An 11,371-nucleotide genomic window follows, 5' to 3' on the forward strand; every position below is an offset into this window, starting at 1 on the left:
CAATATGTATGTTCGAGTATAGTGTTACTGATTTCAGCAGCATTACGTACAGAGTTGAAAAATAAAAAAAAGACTTACTTAAACGTTTTTCCGTTCTGAGATTTAAAAAATTCTATCAAATCGTTTGAGTTTTGAGAATCCACATGGAATTGATTCCACTTGTGTTTAATACTGTCTGTGAAAATGAAGTCCTTCCTTGATGGTCATAAGCATTAAGATCAAGCATTGTCTCTCTCAATAGACGGATTGTTAATGGAAGTTTGGACTCCACTACAAAAGAGGAATGAACATGTCTTCATATGTTAAAGTCAAGCCAAAACTGAATAGTACAGATGCGTAGTATTGGCAGATTTCTTCCTCGATTAACATACTGGCCACATATAAGGCATCATTTGACATGTCACTTGTACCAAGATTTATGAAAAAACAATGTCTGACCTCACCGCACCTGTGGTCAATAGACAATCCCTGTAACTGTGTCTGACCTCACTGCACCTGTGGTCAATAGACAATCTCTGTAACTGTCTGAACTCACCGCACCTGTGGTCAATAGACAATCTCTGTAACTGTCTGACCTCACCAAACATGTAGTTATTAGACAATCACTGTAACTGTCTGACCTCACCAAACATGTAGTTATTAGACAATCACTGTAACTGTCTGACCTCACCAAACATGTGGTTATTAGACAATCACTGTAACTGTCTGACCTCACCAAACATGTAGTTATTAGACAATCCCTGTAACTGTGTCTGACCTCACCGCACCTGCGGTCAATAGACAATCTCTGAAACTGTCTGACCTCACCGCAACTGTGGCTAATAGACTATCTCTGTAACAGTCTGACCTCACCGCACCTGTGGTTAATAGACAATCTCTGTAACTGTCTGACCTCACCGCACCTGTGGTCAATAGACAATCTCTGTAACTGTGTCTGACCTCACCGCACCTGTGGTCAATAGACAATCTCTGTAACTGTCTGACCTCACCGCACCTGTGGTCAATAGACAATCTCTGTAACTGTCTGACCTCACCAAACATGTAGTTATTAGACAATCACTGTAACTGTCTGACCTCACCAAACATGTAGTTATTAGACAATCTCTGTAACTGTGTCTGACCTCACCGCAACTGTGGTCAATAGACAATCTCTGTAACTGTGTCTGACCTCACCAAACATGTAGTTATTAGACAATCCCTGTAACTGTGTCTGACCTCACCGCACCTGTGGTTAAAAGACAATCTCTGTAACAGTCTGACCTCACCAAACATGTAGTTATTAGACAATCTCTGTAACTGTCTGACCTCACCAAACATGTAGTTATTAGACAATCACTGTAACTGTCTGACCTCACCAAACATGTAGTTATTAGACAATCACTGTAACTGTGTCTGACCTCACTGCACCTGTGGTCAATAGACAATCTCTGTAACAGTCTGACCTCACCGCACCTGTGGTCAATAGACAATCTCTGTAACTGTGTCTGACCTCACCGCACCTGTGGTCAATAGACAATCTCTGTAACTGTCTGACCTCACCAAACATGTAGTTATTAGACAATCACTGTAACTGTCTGACCTCACCAAACATGTAGTTATTAGACAATCACTGTAACTGCGTCTGACCTCACCGCACCTGTGGTTAAAAGACAATCTCTGTAACAGTCTGACCTCACCAAACATGTAGTTATTAGACAATCCCTGTAACTGTGTCTGACCTCACCGCACCTGTGGTTAAAAGACAATCTCTGTAACAGTCTGACCTCACCAAACATGTAGTTATTAGACAATCTCTGTAACTGTCTTACCTCACCAAACATGTAGTTATTAGACAATCACTGTAACTGTCTGACCTCACCAAACATGTAGCTATTAGACAATCACTGTAACTGTGTCTGACCTCACTGCACCTGTGGTCAATAGACTATCTCTGTAACTGTCTGACCTCACCGCACCTGTGGTCAATAGACAATCTCTGTAACAGTCTGACCTCACCAAACATGTAGTTATTAGACAATCTCTGTAACTGTCTGACCTCACCAAACATGTAGTTATTAGACAATCACTGTAACTGTGTCTGACCTCACCGCACCTGTGGTCAATAGACAATCTCTGTAACTGTGTCTGACCTCACCGCACCTGTGGTCAATAGACAATCTCTGTAACTGTGTCTGACCTCACCGCACCTGTGGTCAATAGACAATCTCTTTAACTGTGTCTGACCTCACCGCAACTGTGGTTAAAAGACAAAAACTGTAGCTGTGTCTGACCTCACCGCACCTGTGGTCAATAGACAATCTCTGTTACTGTCTGGCCTCACCACACCTGTGGTCAATAGACAATCTCTGTAACTGTCTGACCTCACCAAACATGTAGTTATTAGACAATCTCTGTAACTGTCTGACCTCACCAAACATGTAGTTATTAGACAACCCCTGTAACTGTGTCTGACCTCACCGCAACTGTGGTCAATATACAATCTCTGTCACTGTCTGACCTCACCGAACATGTAGTTATTAGACAATCCCTGTAACTATCTGACCTCAACGCACCTGTGGATAATAGACACTCTCTGTAACTGTCTGACCTCACCGCACCGGTGGTTAAAAGACACTCTCTGTAACTGTGTCTGACCTCACCGCACCTGTGGTCAATAGACTATCTCTGTAACTGTGTCTGACCTAAGCGCACCGGTGCTTAAAACACACTCTCTGTAACTGTCTGACCTCACTGCAACTGTGGTTATTAGACAATCCCTGTAACTGTGTCTGACCTCACCGCAACTGTGGTCAATAGACAATCCCTATAACTGTGTCTGACCTCACCGCAACTGTGGTCAATAGACACTCTCTGTAACCGTCTGACCTCACCGCAACTGCGGTTAATAGAAAATCTCTGTAACTGTCTGACCTCACCGCACCTGTGGTTAATAGACAATCTCTGTAACTGTCTGACCTTACCAAACATGTAGTTATTAGACAATCCATGTAACTGTGCCTGACCTCACCGCAGCTGTGGTCAATAGACAATGTCTGCTACTGTCTGGCCTCACCACACCTGTGGTCAATATACAATCTCTGTTACTGTCTGACATCAGCGTACCTGTGGTTAATATACAATCTCTGTAACTGTCTGACCTCACCGAACATGTAGTTATTAGATAATCCCTGTAACTGTGTCTGACATCACCGCACCTGTGGTTAATAGACAATCTCTGTTACTGTCTGGCCTCACCACACCTGTGGTCAATATACAATCTCTGTAACTGTCTGACCTCAGCGCAACTGTGGTTAATAGAAAATCTCTTTAACTGTCTGACCTCACCGAACATGTAGTTATTAGACAATCCCTGTAACTGTGTCTGACATCACCGCACCTGTGGTTAATGGCACAATACCTGTAACTGTCTGACCTCACCGCACCTGTGGTTAATAGACAATCCCTATAAGTATCTGACCTCAACGCACCTGTGGTTAATAGAGAATCCCTGTAACTGTGTCTAACCTCATCGCACCTGTGGTTAACAGACATTCTCTGTAACTGTCTTACCTCACCGTACCTGTGGTTAATAGACAATCTCTGTAAATGTCTGACCTCAGCGCACCTGTAGTCAATAGACAATCTCTGTAACTGTCTGACCTCACCGCACCTGTGGTTAATAGACAATCTCTGTAACTGTCTGACCTCACCGCACCTGTGGTCAATAGACAATATATGTAACTGTCTGACTTTACCGCAACTGTGGTTAATAAATAATCCCTGTAACTGTGTCTTACCTCAGCGCACCTGTGCTTAATAGAAAATACCTGTAACTGTGTCTGACTTCACCGCAACTGTGGCTAATAGACAATCCCTGTAAAGTTGTCTTAACTCACCGCACCTGTGGTCAATAGACAATCTCTGTTACTGTCTGGCCTCAACGCACCTGTGGTCAATAGACAATCTCTGAAACTGTCTGACCTCACCGCACCTGTTGCTAATAGACAATCCCTGTAACTCTGTCTGACCTCAGCGCAACTGTGGTTAAAATACAATCTCTGTAACTGTCTGACCTCACCGCAACTGTGGTTAATAGACAATCCCTGTAACTGTGTCTGACCTCCGCGCACCTGTTGTTAATAGACAATCCCTGTAACTGTGTCTGACATCAGCGAACCCGTGGTTAATAGACAATCTCTGTAGCTGTGTCTGACTTCACCGCAACTGTGGTTAATAGACAATCCCTGTAACTGTGTCTGCCTAACCGCACCTGTGGTCATCAGACAATCTCTGTAACTGTCTGACCTCACTGCAACTGTGGTTAATAGACAATCTCTGAAACTGTCTGACCTCAACGGACCTGTTGTCAATAGACAATCTCTGTAACTGTCTGACCTCACCGCACCTGTGGTCAATAGACAATCTCTGTAACTGTCTGACCTCACCGCAACTGTGTTTAATAGACAATCCCTGTAACTGTGTCTGACCTCAGCGCATCGGTGGTTAAAATACACTCTCTGTAACTGTCTGACCTCCCCGCACCTGTTGTCAATAGACAATCTATGTAAGTGTCTGACCTCAGCGCATCGCTGGTTAAAAGACACTCTCTGTAACTGTGTCTGACCTCACCGCACCTGTTGTTAATAGACAATCTCTGTAACTGTCTGACCTCACCGGAACTGTGGTTAATAGACAATCCCTGTAACTGTGTCTGACCTCAGCGCACCGGTAGTTAATAGACAATCTCCGAAACTGTCTGACCTCACCGCACCTGTGGTTAAAAGACAATCCATGTAATTGTGTCTGACCTCACCGCACCGGTGGTCAGAAGCCAATCTCTGTAACTGTCTGACCTCACCCCAACTGTGATCAGAAGCCAATATCTGTAACTATCTGACCTAACTGCAACTGTGGTTAATAGACAATCTCTGTAAGTGTCTGACCTCACTGCACCTGTGGTTAATAGACAATCCATGTAACTGTATCTGACCTCACCGCACCTGTGGTCAATAGACAATCTCTGTAACTGTCTTTGTCTGGTCAGGTACATCAGTGTGTTATAGACAATCTCCGGAATTGTGTGGTTGACCTCCGTCAATCAAACTGCTGACAAAGCGTTCAACCAGCCATGCCCCCCTCAATGTCTTGTATTTCGTCATCCCAGGATGGGCGTGATGGTAGTTACGGGGAAACAGAACAGTCGCGATGACATGGCGTCCCATGGACATGACTGGCGCTATGACATAGACTTTGCCACGTCTGTCACACGACACTTACTTCGAAAGGGAGGTAACTGCAGTTGAGAGAGAACAACGGTGAGATCGGCCGTGCGGATGTCCGGATCGTCCAGTTGAGGAGTTGGTCGCTCTCTGAGAGGATATAAACTCACAGTGTATGATTTGATTCACAGACATTCACGAAACGTAAGTATCATTTAAGTTATAATGTTTCGAATAATTATAAAGTATTTTTTTTAATCAGGCAAATATGACATCAATGTTTTTGTTCACAGATCAACCTAGTTATCTGATGCCAGAGAACTTCGCGTTATTTGATTCTTGTAAGAATGTTGTTTGTTAAGTCACACATTTCATAGCGACTGTGTAATCAGGCTCGAAATCTCATCTGTCCATCGTGAGTTTACATTTTTTTCATTGATGTTTCGATTGACACAATAAAGAATGTGAAGCGTGCCCACTGCAGGCATCCAGTAGGGTGATATACGATGTACAACTCCATCACCACGACCAGCCACTTGCAAATGACACGAGGGTCCCACAAGTTTTCTAAATTCCTGGATCCACGTTGCCATCAATCATGTATAGGGGCAGGTGTCAGCCCTGTCGCGGCCTGGGTTGATGTAGTTCACAGGTCGCCCAGGGCAACGTGACTGACAGATGGCCTGACCCTCGTCTCGGTAGGGGAGCGATCTCCGAAGTATTCGCAAATACATGTCGAACTCCCCAGACCGTTTATGACTGTCTCGACAGATCACTATTGCGGATCATCTAGATTATTCACAACAACATCCTTTAGTTATCAGTATGCGGCAAATGTTTCTATTCCTGTCACCGTAGTCATATTTCTAGTTTGCAAAGAATAGCGCGTTCGTCAATACTCCACTGACAATATTTGACAGCTGTTCCTCAGCTGACAATGGTTGACAACATCCTTAGTCTCCTACCTCACCTGACAATGTTTGACATCGTCTTCTATCTCCTACCTCACCTGACAATGTTTGACATCGTCTTCTATCTCCTACCTTACCTTACCTGACAATGTTTGACAGTGTCTTGTGTCTCCTACCTCGCCTGACAATGTTCCACAACATCCTTAGTTTCCTACCTTACCTGACAATGTTTGACATCGTCTTCTATCTCCTACCTCACCTGGCAAGGTTTGACATCGTCTTGTGTCTCCTACCTCGCCTGGCAATGTTTGACATCGTCTTGTGTCTCCTACCTCACCTGATAATGTTTGACAGCGTCTTGTGTCTCCTAACTCACCTGGCAAGGTTTGACATCGTCTTGTGTCTCCTACCTCACCTGACAATGTTTGACAGCGTCTTGTGTTTCCTGCCTCACCGGAAAATGTTCCAAAACATCCTTAGTTTCCTACCTCACCTGCCAATGTTTGACATCGTCTTCTATCTCCTACCTCGCCTGGCAATGTTTGACATCGTCTTCTATCTCATACAGCACCTGGCAAGGTTTGACAGCGTCTTGTGTCTCCTACCTCACCTGACAATGTTTGACATCGTCTTCTATCTCCTACCTCACCTGGCAAGGTTTGACAACATCTTGTGTCTCCTGCCTCACCGGACAATGTTCCACAACATCCTTAGTCTCCTACCTCACCTGACAATGTTTGACATCGTCTTCTATCTCCTACCTCACCTGGCAATGTTTGACATCGTCTTCTATCTCCTACCTCACCTGACAATGTTTGACAACATCCTTAGTCTCCTACCTCACCTGACAATGTTCCACAACATCTCGTGTCTCCTGCCTCACCGGACAATGTTTGACATCGTCTTCTATCTCCTACCTCACCTGACAATGTTTGACAGCGTCTTGTGTCTCCTGCCTCACCGGACAATGTTCCACAACATCCTTAGTCTCCTACCTCACCGGACAATGTTTGACATCGTCTTGTATCTCCTACCTTACCTGGCAATGTTCCACAACATCCTTAGTCTCCTACCTCACCTGACAATGTTTGATATCGTCTTGTATCTCCTAACTCACCTGACAATGTTTGACAGCGTCTTGTGTCTCCTGCCTCACCTGACAATGTTTGACAACATCCTTAGTCTCCTACCTCACCTGACAATGTTTGGCAGCGTCTTGTGTCTCCTGCCTCACCTGACAACGTTTGACAACGTCTTGTGTCTCCTACCTCACCTGACAATGTTTGACAACGTCTTGTGTCTCCTACCTCTCCTGGCAATGTTCAACACCATGCTGTGCCCCCAGTCTTCGCCGCTAACCTGCACCTCAAACAGCGTACATTCAGAACAAATCCTGTGTTTTCTTCACGTTGTCAAACCTTTACACTTTACAAACAACCTACAATTTACACACGGCTTTGCACACAGCCCTACACTTTACACACAACTCTACATTTTACACACAACCCTTCACTTTACACACGGCTTTACACACAACTCTCCACTTTACACACAACCTACACTTTACACACAACCTACACTTCACACACAGACTACACTTTACACACGGCGTTTCGCCACTTTACACACAGCCTACTGTTTACACACTGCTTTACGCAGAACCCTACACTTTACACAACCCAACCCTACAATCTACACACAACCCTACACTTAACACACAACCCTACAATTCACACAGCCCTACACTTTACACACAACCGTACACTTCACACAACCCTACACTTCACACAACCCTTCACTTCACACAACCCTACAGTTCACACAACACTACACTTCACACAACCCTACACTAAACACACGGCTTTACATACAACCCTACACTTCACACAACCCTACACTTCACACAACCCTACACTAAACACACGGCTTTACAAACAACCCTACACTTCACACAACCCTACACCACACAACCCTACACTTTACACACGGTTTTAAGCACTACCCTACACTTTGCACACGGCTTTTTACATAACCCCACGCTTACACAACCTTACACTTTACACACAACCCTACTCTTTACACACGGCTTAACACACAACCTATAGTTTACACACGGCTTTACACACAATCCTACACCCTACACTCTACACACAACCCTACACTTAACACACGGCTTTACATACAACACTACACTTCATACAACCCTTCACTTTACACGCAATTTAACACACAGCCTATAGTTTACACACGGCTTTACACACAATCCTGCACCCTACACTCTACACACAACCCTACACTTAACACACGGCTTTACAAACAACCCTACACTTCACACAACCCTACACCACACAACCCTACACTTTACACACGGTTTTAAGCACTACCCTACACTTTGCACACGGCTTTTTACATAACCCCAAGCTTACACAACCTTACACTTTACACACAACCCTACTCTTTACACACGGCTTAACACACAACCTATAGTTTACACACGGCTTTACACACAATCCTACACCCTACACTCTACACACAACCCTACACTTAACACACGGTACGGCTTTACAAACAACACTACACTTCATACAACCCTTCACTTTACACACAGTTTAACACACAACCTATAGTTTACACACGGCTTTACACACAATCCTACACCCTACACTCTACACACAACCCTACACTTTACACACAGTTTAACACACAACCTATAGTTTACACACGGCTTTACACACAATCCTACACCCTACACTCTACACACAACCCTACTCTTTACACACGGCTTAACACACAACCTATAGTTTACACACGGCTTTACACACAATCCTACACCCTACACTCTACACACAACCCTACTCTTTACACACGGCTTTACACAAAAACTTACACTTTACACACAAACTTAAACTTAACCCACAACCCTACATTTTGCACACAACCCTACACTTTACACACAACCCTACACTTCACACGCGGTTTTACACACAACCCTACACTTCACACGCGGTTTTACACACAACCCTACACTTTACACAGGGCTTTACACACAATTCTACACTTTACACATGACTTTACACCACTTTACACACACCACTACTCCACAGAGTCAGGAATTCTACCCCAGGTAACGGTGCAAAAGGCCGCGTACAATTTGTATTTTGTTTATTTGTCTTGTATATTTCTGTTGTTTGTATTTGCAGGGAGGTCATGTTCCAGTGCCACGACGACCTTTTTCACAATGACACCAACTACACGCATGATGACGTCAGAACAGCTCTCGTGCATCTCGAGCAGGAAGAACTCCTCTACAAAGTTCCAACCTTCATTTATCTGTCATTTCTGCTTCTCATCGGCATCCCTGGCAACTGCATCGTGTGCGTGGTCTACCACCTCAAGTTGCCCCGGAGTACCCCAAGACGATTCATTGTAGCCCTGGCGCTGTTTGATCTACTCAACTGTCTCGTAGGAATCCCTTTCGAAGTAGCTGATCTCATCACGGACTACTTTTTGAATATCCCTACGCTCTGCAGATTAGTACGGATGAGTAACACGTTCAGCTCTAGTGGGTCTATATTGATTCTGCTGATAATCAGCGTTGATCGTTACAGAAAGATATGTAGACCTTTTCGTAAGCAGATATTGGTAAGTGATTCCAAAAGGTGGGTCTACGTGATCACTGGACTGGCTGGCCTTATATCGATACCGGCTGTGGTATTCTACGGCCACCACAGCCTTGACATCCGTGGCCTTAAGACTTTCGACTGTTCGTTTGATGATTCCTTCAGTGACTACATGTTTCCAAAGCTCTACCAAATAGGTCTGGCACTCTTTTGTGTGATGACAATCATCGTTCTCATTGTGTTATACACATTCATTGTGCTGAAGATTGTCAAACAGAAAAAACGTCGAGCGACGTTGACGTCAGGGGCTCGACAAGCAGCAGCAGCACGTGCAGTGAACGCTTCAAACCGCGGGACAGACACCCCTAACAGCGACACTCTCCCATCTCACACAGACTCACTGCCAGAGATGTCGGACGCTGATAAATCCTCCTCCATAAAAGACACGAAAAAGAAAAGCAACAAGTTCATCCGGAGTTCCAGGATGACGCTAATGATGCTGGCTGTTACCGTCGTCTTCATCATCGGTTACATGCCCCACTTCGGGCTCCAGATCACGCGCCAGATCCTGCCCGACTTCACGGACGCGCTCCACTGTAACCACGTGGGACTTGTATTTTATGCCTTCTTTCTGAGGTCCTATTTTCTCAACAGTGCTGTTAACCCAATAATCTATAGCTTCTACAACAAGCGCTTCCGACAGGAGTGTGTGACACTGCTGAGGAGACTGGTGTGTGTAAAGAGCGAAACAGAGACCATCAATACAGTGACAGACAGCGACAGCTAGTTCCCTAACGCGCTGACACACATACACTGGGAGCACGGGGAACATGGAGACACACGCACACGCACGCACGCACGCACGCACGCACGCACGCACGCACGCACGAACGCACGCACGCACGCACGCACGCACGCACGCACGCACACACACACACACACACACACACACACACACACACCTGTTGGATACTCTATGAAATGGATAAGACAGACTGTGTTTCGAGAATGATAAATTGGAGCAAATGAGGGTACCCGCCAATGATGTTTTAAAGCAATATTTGGGGGAAAATCTTGGTAACTTTGAAATACAAGTACTTTTTCCGGTGACAGCGGCCTTTCACGAGCACATGACTAACGGCGTGATGAGCTCGATACTGCAGGATGTGACTGGACAGTGACGAATTACCAAGTAAGACAATCCAGCGTAGGCATGTGTTTCAACACAACATAATGTGTAGTCATTGTGATTGATGGACAATCTCACCACCTCGATTCCTGATACATTCTGCCTACCCCGAGATGTTCGTCCAGTGCGTTTGTTAATATTATGTTTGGTTTGTCACATAAAGAGCGATGAAAATGTCATGTAGTTTGGTTTTAAATCATGTATTTTTGGTTTTTATAAATCCAAAGACATCATATATATCATTGAATTATCTGTCCCTTTTGACACTGATGTGATTGACAAGGTTCAGGAGAAATACGGCAAATATGTGAACCTCTCTTTCGAAAGTGTCCCAAGTACCATGCTTTCCGACTACCATTTGTTCCCGGTGCCTAAGGTTTATTACCTCTCGATCAGATGTAAGCTTTGTCACTGTCTCTCTATTTTTCTCTGTGTCTCTCCCCTCTCCGTGTG

The 11,371-nt window shown here is 44.7% G+C and overlaps 1 protein-coding gene across 1 annotated transcript; it reads left to right on the plus strand.

Annotated features, from left to right (window-relative positions):
- Positions 1–5,248: 5,248 nt before the first annotated feature.
- Positions 5,249–11,095, plus strand: LOC125377805 (orexin receptor type 2-like). Its single transcript, XM_048391840.1, has 2 exons — positions 5,249–5,402; positions 9,310–11,095. The coding sequence occupies exon 2, from the start codon at positions 9,317–9,319 to the stop codon at positions 10,514–10,516; it is 1,200 nt and encodes a 399-aa protein (XP_048247797.1). The 5' UTR covers positions 5,249–5,402; positions 9,310–9,316; the 3' UTR covers positions 10,517–11,095.
- Positions 11,096–11,371: the final 276 nt, after the last annotated feature.

The sequence above is a fragment of the Haliotis rufescens genome, unplaced genomic scaffold (assembly GCF_023055435.1).
Source record: "Haliotis rufescens isolate VD_foot unplaced genomic scaffold, xgHalRufe1.0.p SCAF_1, whole genome shotgun sequence".
Taxonomy (NCBI): domain Eukaryota; kingdom Metazoa; phylum Mollusca; class Gastropoda; order Lepetellida; family Haliotidae; genus Haliotis; species Haliotis rufescens.

Bases quoted from the DNA above. Each gene is read 5' to 3' on its own strand.
- LOC125377805 (XM_048391840.1), top strand. From the start codon at position 9,317: ATGTTCCAGTGCCACGACGACCTTTTTCACAATGACACCAACTACACG.